Consider the following 25,548-nt stretch of genomic DNA (forward strand, 5'->3'; position numbering starts at 1 on the left):
AATGAGGCATGTCATTGACGGTTCCTATCTCTCTGTATCTCCTCCATGTCTGAACAACATTGCTTTGGTTCATTCCAAGATGCCTGGACACTTCCCTTGCTGAGAGCCCTTCCTGGCACAAAGTAACAATGTGGACACAATCAAACCATGGTACTGACCATCTAGACATGGTTGAAATACAGACAACACAAGCCATGTGCCTCCTTCCTGGTGGAATGACTGGAACTGATCGGCTGTTGGACCCCCTCCATCTAATATGTGCTGCTCATGCACTGTTGTTTACATCTTTGGGTGGGTTTAGTGACATCTCTGAACAGTCAAAGGAACTGTGTCTGTGGTACAATATCCACAGTTAACATCTATCTTCAGGGGTTCTGGGAACCGAAGTGACACAAAACATTTTTTGATGTGTGTATGATACAAGTTTTGTTGGCAGGCAGGTTTCCCCAGAAGAATACATCATCTGCAATCTGCAGTAATAAGTTTAAATTTTTTATTATCTCTTTTAATGTTTAACAAGAGAAAATTTTGGTAGTACAACATATGATTTGATTTATTTCATCTCAGAACATACAAAATTCAGATCATGTGATCTGTTGTACTGGAGACATGTCAATATATAATTTTAGGGATTTAGTTTACAGACTTAAAAATAACAACAAGTATATTTATCAAACAATTTTCTAGCTGTACGATACTTTTACAGTTTTGTACATTTTTTCCCCCAGAGATGTTAGTTGCCTTGTTTAAATTAACACATCATTCATAAACTTCTCCACTGAATAATAAAAATTTTCCACTAAGAGTTCATGTAATTTTTTTCTTTAGATGACCAATTTCTATGCTCAGAATATCACAGCCCTTTAATTTATTGTATATTTTCATGCTCATGTATTGAGGAGTCATAAAATATAGCATTAATCAGTGTGGAGGGAGATCCATGCTCCAAGAAATTTGGTAGAAATTATATTCTCTAGAGATTTGGTGAATGATTCCATGTAAAGAGTTAATGAATGCTTATTTTGTACTGTGTACAAATGTGTTGTAACTGCATTTTGTGTGTTTATTGGTAGTATATATCCTGAAAATTAGTCTGTAATGCATGTGGTACTCTTCTTTGGTGCTCTGTTTTATTAATACATTTCTGTCATCATCTGAAATTTTGATGTATTTGTGATATGGTCTAGACAGTTACAGATCATTCACAAAAAAGAGATAAAAGGAAAAAAAAAAAATAACGATTGGTCCCAGACCGGAGCCTTGTGCTGCCTCTTATTTGATACACTGCTTTTCTGAGTAGTAGAAGTTTATGCTGCGTTCTTTTGGGAATGGAAGCTGAGCTCTGTTCTGTAGGTACAATTTTACCTTCCCAAATCTTGTCCCCTTATACCTACACACAACAGTTTCATGAGCAATGTGTTGTCAATTAGAAAGTTGAGTAATGCCTTTTGAAAGATCTAGAAATATTGTTGTGATGTGCTCTTTGTTGCATGTTGCATTTAGGGTTCCACTGAAGAAAAAAAATGACAGTTGCATCAGATCTTGAATTACAAAATCAGTGTTGCCTTTTCTAGAAATAAGTAGCTTTTTCTTTAAAATCGAGACACAAATAATACATTTGGATTAACACGCACTCGTGTTTACAGTTTTTATTGTTACCACATTAACTATCTTAAAGTAAATTACACTAATTACAATTTAATCCAATTCAGCCATCATTGAAAGTTAACCAGAGGGGGTCAAGGTGTTACTGTATTTATTGTCCACATCCGTTCTCATATTCAGTGGATTTTTGCTCACTTTTTCTGTTGTATGAATCATACCCCATGTAAATACTGGATACTATTGCACAATTTGTTCTCCAGATGCAAGCCATTCACATCGTGCTGTTGTTCTGCTTGCTGGGCGGCCTGGATGGAGCTCACTTCCTGGCATTCTTCCCTCTGCACGGGCGGAGCCACTGGATCCTGGCACAGAGCTACCTGCGAGAACTGGTCGCCAGGGGGCACAAGGTCACCTTCGTTACGCCCTTTAAGAGTGAAGGCCACACAGAAAACTGGCGTGAAATAATCATTCCTGACACGAGGGATACGTTTGGTACAGGTTAGTGAGGCATTGTACTGCATGAATTATAATCTGTGATTCCCCTAAAAAACTTCCCAAGAAGCATAACAAAGAGTGTAATAAACTTATCAAACATAATATTACAATGCATGTATGAATTGTACTTTACCTAAAATCAGTGTTAGATACACAAATTGTGTTGAGTCTAAAAGTATTTAAAATGAGATAGCATACAGACATTCAGAGTTAAACAAGGGTTACATGCAGGTAACTGCCTTCCCAATCTATCAAGAGATACACATTGTTCTGGGCACTTGAGGGAAGTTCATGAATTCAGACGCCAGGTAGCTTGTAGTGAGTTATGTTCTATTACTAGGGACTTAACCCGCACTCCAGGTGTGGTGCCAAGAAGACCAGTAGGGAATAGTGTGTTATGCAATCTCTGTGTGGACGTAATGATGATGATGATGATGATGATGTTTGGTTTTGTGGGGTGCTCAACTGCGCGGTCATCAGTGCCCAAACTAAGTCCCAATTTTCACACAGTCCAGTGTGGTTCACAGTCCAGTCTAGCCACAGTCAGGAATGATGATGATGATGATGATGATGATGATGAAATGATAAGGACAACACAGACACCCAGTCCTTGGGCAGAGAAAATCCTCAACCCAGCTGGCAATAGAATCTGGAACCCCGTGATTCAGAGGCAGCAACACTAACCACTAGACCACGAGCTGCGGATGGTTTGGACTTGACACACTATAACTCGCGATAAAAGGATGAAGTAGTATGAATAGTGTATCAGTGAGATTAAACAATGTACAACAGAACATGAACTGTTGTGGGTCTGCACTTTAACACAACAGTCAGATAACATAAAAATATCTACATGCCTAGGTGATGTTCCAATGCATCTTCTAGAGGACTGCATTAGCATTATAAATGAGTCATTCACACCCATTTGCTTCTCTGATTACAAAAAGCATACAGAAGTTCTTCCCATCCACAAGAAAAGGTTGTACAGAAAGTACAGAGAATTACAGAGTAGTTTCGCTGCTACTTCGTTTTCAAAAATATTCTGAGAAACAGTAGTATGGATTATTGAAATAAATATTAACTTCTGTGCAAAGAACAGCTTGGTTTCAGGTCTGGGCATGGAACAGAAACTGCTGCAGTAAAATTTACAAAAACAGTTTTCGAAGCTGTCCATAATGTATGTAACACTGAGGATAAGCAGTAGATGACTTGAAGAAATTCTTCTGCCTTAGAAGGAAATTGACATTTGAAAGACGAAAAAGCAGAATGTAAGAAGCATACCAGCACATGCAACAAGAGCATGCATTGCTAAGAGAAGTCTGCTGGCAGACCTATCACACATTGGCATTAATGTGAGGAAGAAACTTGTGAGGACGTACATGTGGAGTGTAACATTCTGTAAAAGTAAATCATGGACTGTGATAAAACTGGAAAAGAAGAGGACTGTGGTGATTGAGATGTGGTGCTAGAGAAGAATAGTTGACTGATAAGATAAAGAATGAGGAGGTCCTCTGCAGAATTGGTGAAGAAAGGAACATATGGGGAACATTGAGTAAAAGAATGGACAGGATGATAGGACATGTGTTAAGGCTGCAGATAATAACTTTCTTGATTCTGAAGGGAGCCCTAGAGGGTAAAATGGGAAGGCAGATACATGTACATGCCCAATAATTAATTGAAGAACTGGGTGTAAGTGTTGAGATTAAGAAGTTGACACAGGAGAGGACCACATTAAACTGATTATCCAAAAACTCCAGATTCCATGTGATAGCAAGAGAGCCATATTGCATATCTCCCTCTCTCTTCAGAGGCACCTACAGTTCTAGTGGAGCATGGGTACATTGGGTGGAATTAATGTGTCAGAAGGAAATGGTGAAAATATAACCAGATGATAGAGGGAACAGGAGAAGGGAGAGGGTTGTGGAGATGGTAGTAAACACAAGAGATTAGTAAATCAAATGAATAGCTTTCTTGATAATGTGGATGGACAAACAGTAATAATCCATACTTTCATAGTATCACTGTTTCTACAATGCCTTTGGATTCCACTGAAAAAATTCTCTCACTGAAGGCTCCTTGTCAAGCAGTTCACTTGTAAAAATTACACTTGAGGTGTTCTTGTAACCAGTTTTTTCTTCTCTGGATACTTAAAGAACTCTTCCATTTCATCTATTTCAAGCAACAGCTCTTACATAAGCATAGGAGACGCTTCTTATATGGTAATTTCACGTGGCTGTTTTGCACTTACTGTGAGCAAGTTTTGTATGCCTTTCATAAGGCACTTTTTTTTAGATGATGACATTTAGTTTCATAGAACTCTTTACAATTCAGATATCCTTACAAATTGTATGAGCCTGTTTAGTCCCATACTCTCACACTTTTATATATTCTCTGTAATAACAATATTTTTCCCTAATGCTATCATGTTCAGTATTGTACCAGTCCAGAAAATTTCCTCTGGGCTTACAGACAAAATAAGTATTTTGAAGAGACAAACAAGAGTATCACTCAGCAATGCATTTCATTAATAACCTATCAAACACAGTTTCAAAAATAGTTAGATCAGTCTAAATTTCATAGGAAAAAAAACACTTCATTTTACTTAATATACCAAAGAACGTGTTAAAGACTCTTCTTCCTGACCTCTCACAATCGCTACATGGTCCTCAGGGTAAGCATCAGGCATTCCAGTGGTCTAGTGGTTGGTGTTGTTGGTACTACTGATGTGGATATTACAGGTTCAGTTCCCAGTCACCAACTCATATTTTTTGTGGTTGAAAGATCAACACAGCCTCATGGGTCCAAATGAGAAACCACTTGAATAAGTAAGTACAGTGAACTTGACATACAAGTTGCTGCAATGGCATCAATTCAAAAGATTTACATTGGACTGGGAGCCATATGAAATTTATTCATTTATGGGAAGTATTGTTAGCAAGCCTGTTTGGTAGGGGATGTGACTGGTGATAATTCATGGCCAGAAAAGTCTTACTATACAGGAGTTGCAATATAAATATTTCTAGAAATACTGTGGTGACCAAAAATACTAAAAAGTCATCATTAGGCTTGTTACCAGAGTTTGACATTTATACATGGAAGTAATTACAGATAGGAATGTTTGTTTCTGACTTTAATCCTTTCTTCACCATAAGTTCAAAATTTTTGAACAATGTTTTTATACCTCCATTTGGCGTCCTGCAAATAGTTATTGTCACTGGGCCTATAGTCTGAAGACTAGTTTGATGTAGCTCTCCATGTTGCTCTGTCCTGTGGAAGCCTCCTCATCTCGAAATAACTACTGCCACCTACATCGATTCGAACCTGCTTACTATATTCATCCCTTGGTCTCCCTCTACAATTTTTACCCCTCATACTTCTTTCCATCAACAAGTTGATGATTCTGTGATGTTTGAGGATGTTACCGCTCACCTGATCCCTTCTTTTAGTGAAGCTGTGTTACTATTCTTTTCCATAATTCAGTTCAGTACCAAGTCATTAGTTAATTGATCTACCCATCTAATTTCCAGCATTCTTCTGTGGCACCATATTTCAAAATCTTCTATTTTCTTCTTATCTGAATTGTTTATCATTCATGCTTCATTTCTGTATAAGGGTACACTGCAGACAAATGCCCTCAGAAAAGACTTTCTAACGCTTAAATTTATTTTATAACAACCAAGATAATCAGTTATTGATAATATTATGTAAATGGGTAGATAAAAAAATCTACTCACCAAGCGGAGGCGGGGGAACACGCACAGAAAGGGAAAAGGGATTTAACTTTTACTAACTTTTCGAGTCAGTAGTTTCTTCGTCCAGCAGAACAGTCAAAGGGGGAGGAAGAGGGGTGAAGGAAAAAGACTGGATAGGTTTAGGGAAAGGGGAACAGTTCAGAAAAGTTACCCAGAACCCAGGTCAGGGGAGACTTACCAGATGGGATGAGAAGGAAAGACTGACTGTTGGGGGCTGCACCAGACGAGATTTGAAAACCTGAGAGCTTAAAGGTGTAAGACAGGGTAATGTGCAAGACAGAGATTACTCTAAAACATCATGCATGAGCTAATAAGAGTGAAACACTAAGTGCATTGTATGTAACAGAGGTTGGAGGGAGGACCATGAAAAATAGACATATCTGAAAATGAAAGATGTAGAAAATTAAAATGGAGTGAAAAAAGGAGTAGTTACTATGAAGAAATGCTGAGATAGAAGCAATTAACATAAATTAAAGCCAGGTGGGTTGTGAGAACCAAGGACATGTTATAGTCCTAGTTCCCACCTCCAGTTCTGAGAAACTGGTGTCTGGGGGAAGGATCCAGATGGCACGTGTGGTGAAACTGTCACCGAGATTGTGAGTGTCATGTTGTACAGCGTGCTCTGCAACAGGATATTGTGTGTTGCCAGTCTACACCCTCTGCTTATGCCCAATCATCCTGACTGATAACTGGGTAGTAGTCATGCTGATGTAAAAGGCTGAAAAGTGTTTACATAACAGCTGGTATATGACATGTGTCATTTCATGGGTGGCCCTCCCTCTTATAGTATATGTTTTATCACTTACAGGACTGGAATAGGTGGTGGTATGAGAGTGCATAGGGCAGTGGGGACAGTCACAGGGATGGGAGTCATAGGGTAAGGAGATGGGTACAGAAGGAGCATAAGGTCTAACAAGCGTATTGTGGAGCTTTATTTTAGATACAGCAGAGTCTTGATAGTTCGAGTTTCCAATAATCGGAAGTTTCTTTTTTTTTTTTCTTTTTCTTTTTTTTTTTTTTTAGGTTGCAACAATCTACTTTCTTTTTTTACTGACATGATAAATAATGAAAACATCATTGCAAAAGATAGATAGGGAGAGTACAGCTCAGTGACAAAGCAGACAACAATGCTATCAACACCAACGATTAGCTTGCTGCCCTGTTGCACGAACATCTGTTGTCAGTATGACACGAAATCCCCCGACTGCTGCCGGCTGCCACCAATCAAAACTGGGGAGTTCATACACTGCTGTAGTTCCCAGTACCTGTACTGTACAGTGTTGTGTGTCGTTTTGTTTGTTGACTGTGTGTTCCATTGTACACCTTACAAAGATGAGTGCTGTAACAAAAGAGGAAATTTGTGCCTTTGCGTCTAAAATTAGAAGCACTAAGATGACTTGATAAAGGAGAAAGAATAAAAAAACTTGCTCCTGAATATGGTTTCAGTGAAGTTATTGTTGGTGACTGGTGGAGAAACCGACTTAAATTGGAACAGTTTTCTTCACAGAAATGCTCACACGAATATCTCAGTCGACAAAGCATAAAGAAGTCAGAATTCGAAAAAACAAGTGAGGCATTGTTCATGTGGTTTACCCAACAGAGACAGAAGGGTGCTCCGATTTCTGGCCCAATCTTGCAAGAAAAAGCTCTGCTTTTCAGAAACCAGCTGCAGGAAGGAGATGACAATTTCGCCGCTAGTGTGGGCTGGCTCGACAAGTGGAAGAGGAGGTATGGAGTGTGTCAGCTAGATGTATGTGGAGAAAAACTCTCTGGTGATGCTCAGGCCATTTCAAAATTTATCATCGAGTTTAAAAAAATCATAACTGATGAAAATTTGTCTGATGCACAAATATATAACTGTGACGAAACTGGGCTGAATTTTAAAATGTTACCAGCGAGAACACTTGCTTCTAGCGAAGAAAAAAGTGCTCCTGGGCACAAAAAAAAGCAAAGAGCAGCTCACAGTTATGGCAGCTTCAAATACAACTGGAAACCACAAACTAAAACTAGTTGTGACTGGGAAGTCTGCCAAGCCAAGAGCATTCAAGAATGTATCCATCTCAGTTCTTCCGGTTGTCTATACACATCAGAATAATGCCTGGATGAATCAGGAAATCTTCAAGAACTGGTTTTTTAACTCATTTGTACCTGAGTGCGAAAATTTTTTAAAAGAAAGGGGACTGCCATGCAAAGCAAGAACAATAACATTTCAAGCAATGTATTGTAAACTGTCATCCTGACAGCTTACTTCAAAATATTTTGAACAATCATGAAGATGATACCAGACAGAAACCCAAAGTTAAATTTCCATTCCATCACCAAGTAAACTATGTATACTTCCAAGCTTTTATTGTTGAATTTTGTTCTTAAAGCTTATTCAAACTAGCAAGTTGTTTAACAATATTAAATATTTTTGTCATTTGTAACTGCAGTTATTTTAAAACGTTAAAGGTTAAAGTGAGTACAGAGCAAAAAAAATGCCACCCCCTTAAGGTGCCGTCCCGAGACCCGTGTCTACTGGGTCTATATGTAAATCCGCCACTGACTGGCGCTTCTAAACAGTGGGTAATGGCAATCACAAGTGGTTCCTGAACATACTGCACAATATATGACTCATGAAGTCATCAGGCAAATGCTGGGAAGGTTCTTTTGAGAGGACACGGCCGACTCCCTTCCCCAACCTTCCCTAATCTGATGGGACTGATGACCTCACTGTGTGGTCCACTCACCCCCCCCCCCCCCCCCCGAAATCAACCAACCAGTCAGCCCATGATGTCACTGCTATTGTGATGTGCATGATATTCAGTAACTAGCAGGTAAAGTTTGTGTTTAGCCAAGCATGTGGTAGCAATTCAAGCAGTAATTGTTATTATTATTATTATTATTATTGACGATAATGATAACAGTGGTGGTGCACCCATGCAACTTGCCACCGCGGCATTTATATGTGGCCTCAGTGGTCGCTGGGCAAAGCAAACGCGCCACCATCGCCTGCACCCAGCACCTCCACTAGCAAATACAAACATATCAGACTGTTGCCAGTGGGGACTCATACACTTGCATCTTCTCTGTGGTACACAAATGTTCTCAAGTAAACTTGCTCTGTGCCAGTGTTCATTCAGTTGTCCGTACAGGACTCATGTACACTGACACTTAATAGTTGTGTTGACGTTTCTCTAACCTTATCATTATTCGGTGTGCAGTTATCAGCTGACATATTTTTTTGTATGTAGTGGTTCTGATTAAAAAGTGTAGATACAATAGTTTTGGTGACAAGGTAGTTCATTCTACGAGTGTCTTTCACAATTTAAATGGCTGCAGTGTTGATTCAATTGCTACAACAGCAGCAGTTAGACTTTTTTGTCAGTTATTTATAAATTTGCCGGGAGAACTGGTCCCCCAGTCACTGCCACCTACCCCCTCCCCCCCCCCCCCCCCTCCCAGCTTTTCCACAATTCTGAGAAGCAAATGAAGATTAGGACACATACATGTGATGCCTGCAGCAGCAGTTTACAGCATTTAATGTAGAGGATCCATCATTGCAAAAAGCTTTTTTCTTGTTGTGGATTGCACCTGAAACATTTCATTTGCATCAAAAACTTGCCCCATTGAAAGACCCATCAGCGTTTTCACTTTCTGAAATGTGACTTGCTTAGTGCTTAAGCAAACTCACAGGATGGTTTCCCATGTGGAGTTCTATCTGCAGCAGCAGAAACCAGGCCAGTCCCATGAAGCATGGGTAGGCAGCCTCCATGAGCTAAGTGGAAAGTGTAATTTTGTGTGTGCTCACTGTCAACATTCATATGCCAGTTCTCTGATTCACGACATCATTGTTCATTCTGCTCTGGACAGAGAGGTACCATTGGGAGACGTTACATTTAGTAGATGCAACAGTTGAGCAGGTACTGGCTGTTGCCAGGGCTTTTGAGGTGTCACAAGCTTTGCCTGAAATTTTTGAGGATGTCATGGACATTGTGTCAGTGTGATTGTTGGCACGGCACCGGAGGGATTCCTGATAGCCTCAATTTGTTCCTCTAATTAATTTGGCTCACAATCAGATACTGTTGTCTTCTGCCACATTTTTTGTCATGTCCTGTTTCCATGTACAATCAAAGCACCACTGCCCGCAGAGGTGTGGCATATTTGCCATTCACCATAGCGAGGCCATGTGGCCACAGTCTGTCACAGTTAACTGTGCAGCCAGGCCTCAGATGCAGGTGTAAAGTTCTCAGAAGTCCATAGTGTAAGGTTTACATTGCACAACAACTGTGCCATTTCCAAATTGACACCAGGTCTTCATTGTCCATCATGAACCTGGAAACATATCATCATCTGGGTCAGTCTGCTCTCTCCTCCCCAAATTGTTGTTTGGCCAGTTATGGAAAACACCCTGTTCTTGTTCAAGGAGAGTTCATGGTCAACATTGTGTATCATCTCGTCAAGAGGGTTATCATGTTTTTGGCAGTAGTGTGACACTGGAGAACAATTTTGGTTTTAATGCCTTCATGGTCTTTAGGTTTGAAATTCAAGACATGGTACATCTTGTTTCACACTCTGTTCCATTCCAGGAAATGGACAACCTCTGCCCTGAATTTGCCCCCCTGTTTTTTGCCAGTCAGGGCGCAGCAAAGAATTTGAGATGTATGTCACCTTCAAATCAATGGCCATACCTAAATTTTGTCTTCATTGGTCCCTGCCCTTCACCCTGAGATTGGTAGTCAAGATGGAACTTAATAGGCTGCAGGGCCTGGATCCATTGAACCAGCCACCTCTAGCCATTATTCACAAATTTGCAATGGTGATTCATTTGTGTGGAGGTTTTAAATCCACCATTAATGGTCAGTCAGTCATGGGTTCTTACCCAATTCCATGGACCGATAAAATCCTCATTAAACTGGCAGGTGGTGAATGTTTTTACAAAATTCATTTGGCAGAGGCATATTACAGCTTCATCTGGTTCTGCTTTCCAACAGATTAGGGTTATCAACACCCCATTTGGGTTATACGGTTACATGTGTTTGGTTTTTGGCATCGTGAGTGTCCCCATTATTTTTCAGTGATTCTTAGAATAGTCAATATGCGATGTCTCATGTTGTGCGAACTATCTAGATGACATTATCTTCACAGAGGCCTCACAACAGGAACGTCTGGACAAACTTTGGACCCTTTTCACTCAACTGCAAGAGGTAGGTCTTAAGTGCAAACAGCAGAAAAAGTTTTCTCAGGCAGAAGTGGAATGTGTGGACAATATTTGTTCAAAGGATGCCATCTGTCCTATGCTGCAGCATCTAGCAGATATTGCCAATCATCCTGAGCCATGAAAGCTGCAAGAAACACAACCTTTTTTGGAAGAAGTCAGTTACTAATCAAAATTTATCCCCAATGCAACAAATTTCATTCATTCCTTAAACAACTTGTGGAAGAAAGGTGTTCCTTTTGTTTGTTCTGAGATGGTGTCAAGGTGCCAAGTTATTGCTAATGTCTTCCCTGTATCTTGGTACCTTACACTGGGTAAACAGCTGGATCTTGCCACAGATGTGTGTCAGTACACATTTGTGATGGTTTTGTCTTACACAGAAGCTGCTAGTTGTGAGAACCTCTGATATATGCCTCAAAGACATTGACAGCTCCTCAATGAAATTATTTACAAATAGAAAAGACAAAACATTGACAACTGCCTGTGCAGTCTGTAAGTTCAACGTTTTCCTGTTTGGAAACAAACTGAATCTCATTGATGACCATTAAAATGCTAGTGGTGCTTTAGGCCCCATTCCCAGCTTCCTGAGAGGATCACACAAAGACTTCAGCAGTGGGCTTCATTATTGAGTGTGTATCTATACCAGATTCATTATCATCCCATTGCTTGCCATGCCAATGCAGACATGCTTAACTGTTGGCCCTGACACAAAATTAGTAAAATAGAAGCTATGTGTTTCCAGATTGATGATCATGTCCAGCAGGTGTTGGATAGGCTCCTAGTCACAGAAAGGTGCACAGAGAAAGCCACTCAGGAAGATCCAGTGCCCTGTCAGGTGTCCCATTTTGTGTCAAGATGTTGGTCTCCATGGCTGACCGCTAAGGAGTCAGGCCCACTCTGCATTTCTTTACTTCTTCGTAATTGGCTTCTGGTGATTGATGGAACACTCCTCCTCAGTATGTAATTGGACAACGTCTGCAGTGTCATCTTGCTGGTCCTGCAGTCCCAAATTTTTGCACTTCTGCGCCATGGACACTGGGACATAACCCACATGAAAATCCTAGCAAGGTGTTTTGTCTACTGGCCCAGCATTGACTCAGCAACTGAGAAGCTTGTCTGCTGGTGCAAACAGCGTGCTGACCATCAGGCAGCCCCCAAAAACTTTTGCTCTGTGGCTCACTTCCTATCAGCCATGGGACCATGTCCAATCGATTTTGCTGGTCCTTTCTGTCATTTCATGTGGTTAGTTGTGGTGGATGGCCTGTACAATTATCCATACATCATACACACCACTTCGGCAGAAGCTACTTTGCTGGCTATAACTCCGATTTTTGCGAGTGAAGAATTGGCACAGGCAATCATCTGCGATAATGGCACACAATTTACTTTAGCATTGGTTTGTGATATCTAAATCTGGAATGGTATTACGCACCTCATATCCACATCATTTCACCCCCAACTGAATGGTGATATGGAACGTATGGTGTATACATTTAAGACAAAGTTGGCAAAGTGTTTGGATGACTCACCTGCCGATATAGTGTTTCCTCTGTTCCTAAGCTCCTACAGGATCATCCCACTGAACAGCCACAGCGCAGTGGAGGTTCTCTATGGCCAGAAACCCCAGATATTGCTACATCTGCTCTGTCCTGTGCCACAGCCTGTGGTTTGGCCGCACCCTTCACAATATGCTGTGAGTGATCCAGTCTGTGCAAGCAGCTTAGGTCGGTGGCTGGGAAAGGTGCCAGCTATCGTTCAGGGGATGCATGGCCAGTGAACGTTCACTGTGATCACCTGTGAGGCATCACTCCCCCACCATCAGAATCAACTGTGCCCTCGCTGGGGCAACAGCCTGCTGAACCCACAGGGAACACACTTGGAGATCTCTCCTGCAACTGCCTCCCCCTCCCAGGGACAAGATGCCACAGAGGCACTTTCCCTCGATGTGCTGATGGGCAATGACAATGTCGAAGTGGAGCCACTGCCCACCCCAGACCCTCAAGTAGGGTCTGACAGTGGCTGCCCAGACACCACCCATTTGTTGGAGCACTTTGTGGATGAACCCCTGTCATTGCTGCCTCCAACTCCTGCAGACACATGGTCCACAGAGCCTCTGTGTGAAGGGGCTGTCACTGCAGCCAGTACACCCTTGTCTGGACCATTTCCATCTGCACATCTTGCTGGGCCTGGGACAGCTGACAGCCAATCCCTAGGAGGGCAACACCTCTTCAGATGCTGATGAGCTGATGGATGCTAATGCTGTCACCATGTAGCTGCCATTGCACTGCTGCCATCACCACTATTGTCATCACTGGGTGACCTGGGCGGATTGGATGGCTTCTTCACCTGTGCTGACTTTCTGCCATCAGCAGTCCTGCTGATGTTTTCCTCCATTTTTGTGCACTGGTGCTTGTCGTATTGGCTCTGTGGAAGAGGGGAGGGATGAGGCGGTGCACCGTGAAATCCTCCAGTGCAGCATTTCTACACAGTGCCAGTGGTGGCTGGATGAAGTAAGCGTGCCACCGTCACCTGCAGCCAGCATCCCAGCCAGGATATGAGAACATGTTGAGCCACTGCCAGTGGGGCCTTGTGCCCTCTCATCTTCTCCTCCGTATGCAAATGTTCTCAAGTCAGACCAGCTCCACACCTGTGTGCATTCAGTTGTCAGTAACAGGGCTCTGTATTTCAAATGGTTCAAATGGCTCTTAGCATTATAGGACTTAACATCTGAGGTCACCAGTCCCCTAGACTTAGAACTACTTAAAACTAACTAACCTAAGGACATCACAGACACCCATGCCCGAGGCAGGATTCGAACCTGCAACTGTAGCAGCAGCACAGTTCTGGACTGAAGTGCCTAGAAGCACTCAGCCGCAGTGCTCGGCCTCTGTACTTCGATAGTTAATAGTTGTGTTAATGTTTTATAATCTTGTCATTATTTGGTGTGCAGTTATCAGCAGACATAATTTTTTTGTATGTATTTTTTGTCAATAATGAGTGTAGATATAGCAGTAATAATGGTATATTTCATGTTTTTGTAGAAAAGCAAATTTTTCTGTGAGTTTTAGCCCCATCATGCATGTGAAATTGATCATTGGCTACAAAACTATAAATAGTAGATGTCGTGTGACTAATTTATGCCTATTAAGTAGATTTCACAAGCAAAATATTATTATGTATCCAAAGCTCATTACAGTATTCAATCAAAATAGTGCATACTCTTGCTTGTCTAAGTGGTGACATTTATTTTTAATTTGTCTTTTTCAGGTTCAGTGAATATGTTTCAGTTATCTGTGGTCAATCCATTCATGGGACTGTTCTTCCTTTCAAATTATGGAATACGTTCCTGTAATTTAATCCTTGGAGAAGAGGAAATTCAAAAACTATACAAATCCAATGAGAAATTTGATGCTGTTATCACTGAAGATTTTTATCAAGAATGCTACCACGTATTTGCATTTAAGTTCAATGTGCCTCTGATCCAGATTGTTCCATATGAAGGACATCAGTGGGTTGGTGACAGGGTGGGCAATCCATCAGAAATTGCTTACTTTCCAGATCCTCTCTTCGCTTACTCCGACCACATGGATTTCTTTCAGCGGCTTAACAATGCTGTGTTTGGAACTGTGGGAAGGCTTTTTCGACAATGGTACATACTGCCAGGCATGGATGCTGCAGTTCAGAAACGTCTCAATGATTCAGCAATTCCTAGTTTGGCCACCTTGGAAAAGCAAACGTCATTGATGCTCATTAATTCCCATATGAGCATTGGATATATAAGACCACTAGTGCCAAATATTATAATGGTTGGTGGCATGCATGTAAAGCCACCAAAGCAACTTCCAGAGGTGAGCTTTTTGTTCTGGCAGCATCAATTACTTTTTCACTACTGCAGTATTATAAATGTAGGGATGTAGACATTGAAATTGATACATTTGTTCATGAGAACCTGGTCTTTCTGTTGTGAGAGAACTATCTTTTCTTTGTGTGTACTGGATGACAATAGCACAAGCATTTGCACAGATTTGAAGTGTTGGTGAGCAGCCTGCCTCCACAAATATGGCATGAGCATGTCTGACTACCACGTACAGGGTATAGGTTTAAGTCCCTGTCCTGCCAGAGATTTTCCTTGGTTTTCCTTGATCCAAGGTTTGGAAAGGGTGCACTGAGGTTTATTAGACTGATAATAAAAAGTAGCAGCTCCAATGTGAAAAAGCTTATAATGGCCGGGAGACTGGTCTGTTGATCAAATGTCCCTCAGTATTATAAATGTAGGTATGTAGACATTGAAATTGATACATTTGTTCATGAGAACACGATTGATAGAAGATGATGATCTTCATGGCCTGAGTGCAAAGCTATTGTTAGTTCTAGACAAACATAAGACAATTTAATACTGACTTTAATTGTTGAATGTTATTAAGTCATGTATCAAATGATTATTTGGTTTGCTGTCATATCCGTTATAAGAGGTAATTACAGAAGATTTACAGATTTTGGAAATAGATGAAATTGCTAGTGTACTACATGAATTCCAGGTTCAAAATTACTAGCTGGTCATATGTGTAAAAAAAAATGAGAATGAAATCAACCCAATGATAAGCTAATGGATAAGCTTAATTAATCCTACTTCAGTTATAGAAATATCTTTCACTACTTAGTGACCAAATAAACTAGGCAAAAAACGATTGATAGAGCAAGGGAAGGAGAAGGAGGAGTAACCATCAGTGGGGGATAATCTATCTACTAACTACCAACATTTTCAATTCTTGCATTATTCTATCAAGGTTCTTTTGGGCTTGCTGCAGTTGCGAAATGTGAGTTGCATCACATGTGTAGTCAGAAGTACATCCCAATATAGCAGAAGCAATAATAATATAATTTACTTAGCTAAAATATTATACTGCAGGTCCTTGTGTTTTGTAACTATTACATCAGACACTTTTCTTTTCATACGCATGGTTTATTTGACAATATACAGTGAACCAAAACTCTGACAAAGATTTCATACAACATCTAAACCACAGAGACACTGTGTTGTGTAACCATAACCATGAAACATTTTGTAGATTTATGACAATTAATACATTTCATGTTCTTGTTATAACATCAGTTACTATTCATTTTACTGTTCAGAAACAATTTTACAAAAGTTTTCAAATTATTTAACTGTTTCACCTAATATTTATAACATTACACTTTTTTATGAAATTTTCTGTCTTATGACATCAAAATGTGGTTTTTTACTCTTTGCTCTCTCTGTGATTGAGATGCAAAACTGTCACTTTCAAAGGGCTTCATCACTAGCCGCACATATTTTCATTAATTTTTCACTACCTCAATCACTTGATATCTGGTTTTCCTCAGTCAGCTTTTCTCTTTTGTACAGAAACTGAAAATGTAAGGTTCTACAAGCAACAATGTTCCCATTCTTGTGTGCTCTTTCCCCCTTTATCAATTTCCACAGTTACGTTAGTATACTTTCAGAATGAAGTTAACCATGCTATTTACATCAGAAGATGTTATTTTGTGCAACATAATAACACATAAAAATAATAAACTTCCAAAATGATAAACCATTAATCAGAAACACACAGGTACTGAGTATTTCACTAATCTGAAGCATTGTTTTCTTTTGCTGTTTCTAGCTTAGACATATGGGAGTTGCTGATCACAGTGCTCATAGAGGAATGTGAGAGAGCAGACAAACTGAATTCACATGCACTTTATTGCTTAACACAGAGACACAAGATGAAGCATGTGCATGATACAATAGCAAACAGCAGACTGTGTATATGAAACATACTCCCCTCACTGGAGGTCAGTCTTTGACCATAGAGTCTTATTAGCTCACCCTTGTATTATTGGTGATGAGGTCAGAACAGAGACCCACCTTCCCTGACCTCTCCCCAACTTCCCACAGTGGGAAAGCAGAGTACTGGCAGATGCGGTCACCAGAGGTCACATCTGCCATGTTATCATCGCACAGTGCACACGACTGACTGTGCCATGGCTGGTTTCTATACAGTGCATGACTGGGATATTTCTCAGCAAGAAAGAAGAAAAATTATGTGGCATTTTATCCACATCCTATCTCAATAAAGGTGATATTGGCTGAGGCAGGATGGAGATCAGTGGAGGTGGCCATAGTGGGATTGTAGGCCTGCACTGAGGTTGTCAAGTTGTTGGGGGAATGCTGGGTTATTTTTCAGGTCCTGTGTGCATCCACAGAGGCAAGTATTGCCTCCTAGGATTCATTATTGGGGGGAGGGGGGGGGGGGGGGGGGGGGGAACTCATCAGCCAATAATCTTGATGTAATCATGGCCAGTTCAGTGTCACTGGGCAGGTTGTAGCAGTCTGGAAATAAAACTGTTCCAAGAATGAAATTTTCATACTGCAGCAGAGCGTGCTCTGATATGAAAGTTCCTGGCAGATTAAAACTGTGTGCAGGATCAAAACACGAACTCGGGATCTTTGCCTTTGCCTTTGCCTCTGCCAACCGAGCTACCCAAACATGAGTCATGACCCATACTCACAGCTTTACTTCCTACAGTACCTCATCTCCTACCTTCCAAACTTCACAGAAGTTCTCCTGCAAAACTTGCAGAACTAGCACTCCTGAAAGAATGGATATTGTGGAGACATGGCTTTGCTGCAGCAGGAGGGGTGTTTCCAGAATTAAATTTTCACTCTGCAGTGGAGTGCACACTGACAAGTAACTTCCTGGCAGATTAAAACTGTGTGCCGGACTGAGACTCGAACTTAGGACCTTTGCCTTTCACGGGCAAGTGCTCCGTCATCTGAGCCACCCTAACAAGACTCATGACCTGTACTCAGAGCTTGAATTCCACCAGTACCTCATCTCCTACCTTCCAAAATCAACAGAAGTTCTCCTGTGAAACTTGCAGAAATAGTTGTAGACCGAAAATTTCATTCTAGAAACACCCCCCAGGCTGTGACAAAGCTGTGTCTCCACAATACCTTTTCTTCCAGGAGTGCTAGTTCTGCAAGTTTTGTAGGAGAACATCTGTGAAATTTGGAAGGTGGGAGATGAGATACTGGCAGAAGTAAAGCTGTGAGGTCATGCTTGAGTAGCTCAGTTGGAAGAGCACTTGTCTATGAAAGGCAAAGGTCCCGAGTTCACGTCTCGATCTCACACACAGTTTTAATCTGCCAGGAAGTTTCAATAAAGCTGTTGTTAACCTGTCACTGATGGTTCTGTCCATTGACCATGCAGGCTGGTGTAATATGATTTTATGCATAGTTTCATGCTACATATCTGTGTGTGGAAATGTCAAACATGAATCCTGAGGAGCAGGTGGGTCACACATAGAGGACACATGTGCACTGCAACAAAAACTCATTGTACTGACCTGTGTCTGAGAAAGATCGGGCGCTGCATTCTCTCTTGGCTGTACACATGGGTGTGTCTGCTGCTGATGTCTTTATGGTTGCTGTCACATTTGTCTGGGTCATGCAGGGAGATGCCAACAGACTAGTGTCTTGTGAAGGCAACTGTGTATCAAGTGGCAAACTACGGGTACAGATTCATCACTACTCAAAAGATTATGGATTCCTCACATCAATTCTGGTGAGAGATGAAAGCAACAGAGGAGATCCAAACCTTAGATTTCAAACATCAGTGGCCAAAAACTGCCAAGGAAATTTTTTATGTAGGTCTGGGATTGGTGCTTACTTCTGAGCCACTGTCGATCAGAAAGTATTCATCTGTTGAGTGATCTGGCATGTAGAGTCTACCACTATCATTTAGAGCTGGCCAAAACTAGTGCATGGCATCATCATGTGCTGTGATGTGGACTGTGTCTCACACTTCAGTGCTTGCACAGCCTGGAAAAGTTGCATATCTGGTCACAAAAATGAGTGTGAAGCCAATTCAACCAAGTTCACAAAGACACATCAGTATGCGGAATTTTATTGTTTGCCATGGGTATGGTTGGTGCTGCAGGCCAAACGTCAGCAGCTTCATATTAGGAGCTAGTGATACCACTCTTGTGAGTGCACGCAACTGCTCTGATCACATTGACTGCGGGTGGTAGCGGATCAACGTGTCTTGTTAGGAATGTAGTGGCACTGGTCATTCTTGTTTGGTATGTTAATGTATTGTTGCTACAAGATCATGAAAAGTCTGTCAGCCTGTTCCATCATTTTGTTTTCATGGGAGATCATTACCATCTGTATATTTCGTGTCATTCTGATAAGCCACAGCCTCCAAAGCATAATGTTCGTCATGAGCGATGAGGTGATAGATTCACAGAGACGTCTCCAAAGCTGAGATGGTGCTCTGCTGCCAAGCGTATCCTCCTAAATCATCATTTGCAGCTGTTGCTATCACGTTCTTGTGAGCCAGTGGAGCGATCCCTCTTTGGCAGTGATGAATTTGCCATTAGTTGGTGGTGCTGGTATGAAGTTGCTAATGTGGCTTCTGAGGAGAGAATGTATTACAATGATACCATAAATAAAACTAGAGAAAACTTTGCAAATGGTGACAAAACTTCTTTGCATTACAATTTTGATATGGCGCAATAAGTACACATACCAAGCATTCCTTTGCAGCTGGGCCCTATGTAATTTTTAGTGCCATTTAAGGTCAGTATTTGGGTGTTATGTGCAACCACAAATAAACAAATGAACTATCTTATTCCTGAGAGTGCCAGCACAACTAAAAGTTCTAATTCTATCACTAGACATTTTCATCCTCATTTAGAAAATAACAGTTTGTGAGAAAAAACAAGAGGATTTGCTAAAAGAAAAACAAGAAAATTGTCATTCATGCCAGTAGGCTACACAAAATTTACTTGTGATTGGGCCTGTGAGCTTTTATTTAAAAAACACTCAGAGTAACTTATGTCTTCTCTTTGTCAGACTTAGTTGATTGCATTGAAAGATCAACACCAACAACTAATGTTAATTCCACTGTGATGGTTGGAACCGAAAAAGGTGAAGTTCTTGTCCCTTATAACTCAGTACAACCATTTTGAGTTCAATGAGGAGAAACCATGACAAAGGAACATCAAGAATACCACTTCATAAACATCAGACCGTACTGTAAAGACTAATTCAAAGACGTTTTATGTCCTCAAGTTGAACTTAAACCTGTTGCTGAAACAAACAGTAATGCAGCTGCTGATCCCAATCCAGATGATTCACAAGCAGTTCCTGCACTCTCAAAGAAGCATCAAAATTGCTCAGTTTAATTGTGTTTGACTGTGTAGTTGCAAAACTCATTGTATACTACTTAAAAGAGGGAATTTAAAGCTGTTTTGCCATTTAATTAATTTCTGAGATGTAGAATATAAATCTTCTGTGTTACTTTGAACTTTTGAATGCACTTTCCTCAAAATGTCAATTTTCATTTAATAAGTTTTAAATATCTATAACTTAAAGGAAAAAAATAGTCATGGTGGTTGCACCAAATTATTTAGGGTTTAATGCCTAATTTGAAAATATTAATGACTCAGAATTGACAGTTTCCAACAAGAGGTCCCTTTTTTACTTTTTACCTCACATTTCCCTTTTCTCACCGGCCGTGGTGGCCAAGCGGTTCTAGGCTCTTCAGTCTGGAACCATGCTGCTGCTACGGTTGCGGGTTCGAATCCTGCCTCGGGCATGGATGTGTGTTATGTCCATAGGTTAGGCAGGTTTAAGTAGTTCTAAGTCTAGGGGACAGATGATCTCAGATGTTAAGTACTATAGTGCTTAGAGCCATTTGAACCATTTCCCTTCTCTCGAAGCATTTGTGTACCTGATAGACAATCAACAACATAAATCTCAGAACTGCTAGGCAGTGATATTACTTATTGTGGTTATTACACTGAGATAATTGTAAGCATAATTTTTGGTTTATACACCATATTCAAAATTTATTTTGCATGTATTGGTAATAATAGATTAAGCAAAATGGAACATTATAAAAGTAAAAATTTCTCATATTAATAAAATTAATTTTAGGACTTGAAGAAGTACCTTGATGAAGCAAAAGAAGGAGTGGTATACTTCAGTATGGGGTCAAATCTAAAAAGCACTGATATGCCAGAAGAGAAAAGAGCAGCTTTCTTAGGAGCATTCTCCAAAATAAGACAGAGGGTGCTATGGAAATGGGAGGATGATAACCTTCCCAATATTTCACCAAATGTGATGATTAGTAAATGGCTGCCACAGTCAGATATTCTTGGTGAGTGAATTACAGTAACATATTTGTTTGTAATAGTGTGAACAGAGTCCTTAATTTTTTTGTATCTGTGTGAAATATGGTCATCAAAATCAACAAACAATAAAATATTTTAGAGGGAAGAGTCACTGAAAGGTTAGGTTTCACAGCCAGAGAGCATATAAACCTAAAACCGGGTTAATTTGGAAAGTTAACCAGCACTCTAACTTACAGAATACACAGCAGGGCATAATGAATATGAACCTCTTTCACTTTATCCAGTAAATGGCTTTATCTTAATCAGATTAATGCTTATTAATGATTAGTTCACCTTTACAAAGAAGACTAGCAGAATTAGTAGTATCAAACAACAGAAAGTCCAGGGTGGAAGAACAACTATACGGAAAGGATAGGTTGCTACTCACCGCACAGAGGAGGTACTGAGTCACAGACAATCACAAAGAAAAAGAGTGCTAGAAATATTTTAGCTTCCAGAAAAAGTCCTTCTTCATAAACAGGTGTGTTAAATGTTGCAGGTTTCAAGTTACCTTCTTAGTTCCATAGAGAAAATATGGAGAAAGGAGGAGTTGACACATTTGTCAGAAACTGTTTTGCTTTCAAGAACATTAATATTAATAAATTTTGCTCATAGCAGCAGTTAGAAGCTTGTGCAACAGAAGTAGTATTTCATGATAAGTCCTTGATTATAGTACGTATATACAGATCACCTTCAGGGAATTTTAACTTCTTCATAAAAAATCCAGAAGCTCTGTTGTCCCATTTCACAGGGAAATAGTGGTTGCTGGTGATTTGAATGTGGATTTATTGAAAAGCTCTGTCAGTGTACATTATTGCAGTCAGTAACACTATCATTCAATTTAGTTCCTACCATGCACTTTCCAACTAGGATATGTAAATGATCTGAGACTGTTATTGATAATATCTTTGTAAACAAATCTAGGGAAAAAAGTCGTATCACAAAACCAATAGTAAATGCAGCATCTTATGTTAAATGTCAAAACTTGTCAGGATAAATCTGAGTACAGGAAGGTAACAAATAAGTCAAAAATTGAGAATTTCAGGGAATTGCTCAAAGACATGAATTGGATAGACGCTTACAATAATTCTGACTCAAATGGAAAATACAAAGCATTCATTAATAAAGTTAGCTCCACTTTTGAAAACTGTTTTCCCCTAAAGGTAAATCACACAGAAGTCAAAAAATAAACCATGGATTACACAAGGAATAAAGATATCATGTTGGATGAAAGGGAGACTGTACCTACTATCTAGGAACAGCTCTGATGTTAGCATTGTATTGCATTACAAAGAATACAGCAAAATATTGAAGCAAGTAATCCAGAAACTGAAGCAGCCTTATTAAGAGAATAAGATAATTACATCGGGCAGCAAAGACAGAAACAGGTGGGGCCAAAACAGAAGAGGAACAGATAGCTCTAAAAATAAATGAGACTCTGGTAAGAAGTGCATGTAGTGTTGCAAACCTCTTAAACAAGTACTTCATTTCTGTTACTGACAGCTTCACGTTGTCAGTTTCGGTGAATGGTGCAATGACGTATCAGAGAACAGTCTTTAAAAATAACTTCAGTAAAATGGAAATGACACTCACATCTTCCAAAGAAGTAGCATCCATCATAAAATCCTTAAAATCTAAGTATTCTGGTGTGTGTGATAACGTATTAATGAAGTTAATCAATGATGCGCATGCGGGTTGAGTTCTATCTTACTTGTGTAATCAATCTCTTATCAGTGGAACATTTCCAGAATGGCTAAAATGTGCTGAAGTTAAGCCTCTTTACAAGAAGGGGGATAAAAGGATACCATCAAACCATCGACCAATTTCACTTTTGCCGGCTTTCTCAAAAATATTTGAAAAGGTTGTGTTCAAGCATCTCTTTAAGCATCTGACTGCAAATAATATATTTTCCAATTCACAGTTTGGCTTTCTTAAGGGTTCTGATATAGAGAAAGCTATTTACACGTACAGTGAGAGTGTACTTAATTCATTACATAATAAATTAGAGGCTACCAGCATTTTCTGTGACCTGTCAGAAGCCTTTGGCTGTGTGAACCACACCATTCTCTTAAGTAAATGAGAATATTACAGTGTCACCGGCAATGCTGTGAAATGGTTTGAGTATTATCTAATGAACAGGAAACGAAAGGTGTCATTGCAAAATATCTGTGCAGTAAGCAGTCAGTCTTCATCTGACTGGGAATTAATTACATGTGGTGTTTCTCAAGGTACCATCTTGGGTCCATTGGATTTTCTTGTGTACATTAATGCCCTCTTGTCTGATACATTGCCAGGTGCTGAGTTTCTTTTGTTTGCAGATGACACAAACATTGTAATAAGTAGCAAGTCAAGTGCAGATTTAGAAATAGCTGCTAATAAAATTTTCACTGACATTAAAAAATCATTTAAAGCTAATTCACTCTCATTAAGCTTTGAAAAGACCCACTATATGCAACTCAGAACCTGTAAGATATTTCCTTCAGCATGGAGGAGGAGGAGATTAGTGTTTAACGTCCCGTCGACAACGAGGTCATTAGAGACGGAGCGCAAGCTCGGGTGAGGGAAGGATGGCGAAGGAAGTCGGCTGTGCCCTTTCAAAGGAACCATCCCGGCATTTGCCTGAAGCGATTTAGGGAAATCATGGAAAACCTAAATCAGGATGGCCGGAGACGGGATTGAACCGGCATCCTCCCGAATGCGAGTCCAGTGTGCTAACCACTGCGCCACCTCGCTCGGTCCCTCAGCATGGGTATAACATATGAAGACACACAGATTGAAGAGGTTGACAGTGTTAAATTTCTGGGATTACAACTCGATAATAAATTCAGTGGGGGAGGGCATACAATAGAATTGCTTAAGCACCTAAACAAATCTGCATTTGCAGTGAGAAAGGTGTCAGATGTAGGAGATATAAATATAAAAAAAACTTGCAGACTTTGCTTACTTTCATTCTGTTATGCCATACGGGATTGTATTCTGGGGTAACTCATCAACATTTATGGGGTTGCTTCATCCATATGGAAAATATGGTAATCCTCTGGGTTTCCACTCGTCACACACCAGCATGACTGCCAGTGCTACCACAGCATTCTGCAAGATGCTGATGCATGCTGTTGCTATTCAACTCGGCTGTTTCATTACCTCACTGTGTGCGGCTGACAGCCAGGTCATGGCTCGATCAAACATCAGAGGGCAGAGCAGCACCACATCCTGGCCTGCATGTGCTGCCAGTGATCTGCGCCACCACAGCTCACTGACAAATACACTAACAACACCCTGGAGTGGAGAACTCTCTCTCTCTCATCCACTACTGTACACTCATTTTAGTGACTCGGATTATGCTCTCGGGAATTGCTTCCGAGTTATACTTATTGTCTACTCTGTCATCACTGTAGTCTTGACCTCTTGTCTGATTTGGATTTGTCTTCTCATTAAAGCTGTTAGAACACTGTGTACATAGTTACTACACAAAACATTACTTATAGTGACTTCTCGGCAGTGTGACACTAAAACCAAATATTTCTTGAAACTTCCTGGCAGATTAAAACTGTGTGCCCGACCGAGACTCAAACTCGGGACCTTTGCCTTTCGCGGGCAAGTGCTCTACCAACTGAGCTACCGAAGCACGACTCACGCCCGGTACTCACAGCTTTACTTCTGCCAGATTTGTATCTCCCTTACATCCCTCCATTAGCTGATTAACTATTCCTTGTTGCTTATGATGCATTTCATAAATCTATTGTTTGTTTTATAACAACAAAAATAATGAGTTATTGCTAATACAATGAAAATGGATAGATAAAATATCTATTCACCAAGTGGCAGCAGTGGAACACAAACACAAAAGGGATTTAACTTTTACAAGCTTTCGCAGTCAGTGGCTTCTTCTTCTGGCAGAAGAGTTGAAGGGGAAGAACAAGGGGTGAAGGAAAAGGACTGGAGAGGTTTAGGGAAACGGGTACAGTTCAGAAAAGTCACCCAGAACTCTGGGTCAGGAAAGACTTACCAGACGCGATGAGAAAGAAAGTCTTTCAAGTAAGTCTCCCCTGACCCAGGGTTCTGGGTGACTTTTCTGAACTGTATCCCTTTCCCTAAACCACTCCAGTCCTTTTCCTTGGCCCCTCTTCCTTCCCCCTCTACTCTTCTGCCAGAAGAAGGAACCACTGACTCTGAAAGCTGGTAAAAGTTAAATTCTTTTGTGTATGTTCCCCTGCCACTGCTTGGTGAGTAGATTTTTTATCTACCCTTTGTTTTAGTTACATTGTACCATAAATTTCTTTTCTCCCCAATTCA

At 40.4% G+C, this 25,548-nt stretch overlaps 1 protein-coding gene across 1 annotated transcript in view; it reads left to right on the forward strand.

Moving 5' to 3' along the window:
• The window catches only part of LOC124711419 (UDP-glycosyltransferase UGT5-like), a 146,281-nt gene that overhangs the window by 101,784 nt on the left and 18,949 nt on the right, over positions 1 to 25,548 (forward strand). Inside the window, exons 2-4 of the mRNA XM_047241481.1 lie at positions 1,866 to 2,103; positions 14,317 to 14,897; positions 21,020 to 21,242. Coding sequence (XP_047097437.1) covers positions 1,866 to 2,103; positions 14,317 to 14,897; positions 21,020 to 21,242 — 1,042 coding nt within the window. The remainder of the gene's footprint in view (positions 1 to 1,865; positions 2,104 to 14,316; positions 14,898 to 21,019; positions 21,243 to 25,548) is intronic.

Source organism: Schistocerca piceifrons, chromosome 8 (assembly GCF_021461385.2).
Source record: "Schistocerca piceifrons isolate TAMUIC-IGC-003096 chromosome 8, iqSchPice1.1, whole genome shotgun sequence".
Lineage (NCBI taxonomy): Eukaryota > Metazoa > Arthropoda > Insecta > Orthoptera > Acrididae > Schistocerca > Schistocerca piceifrons.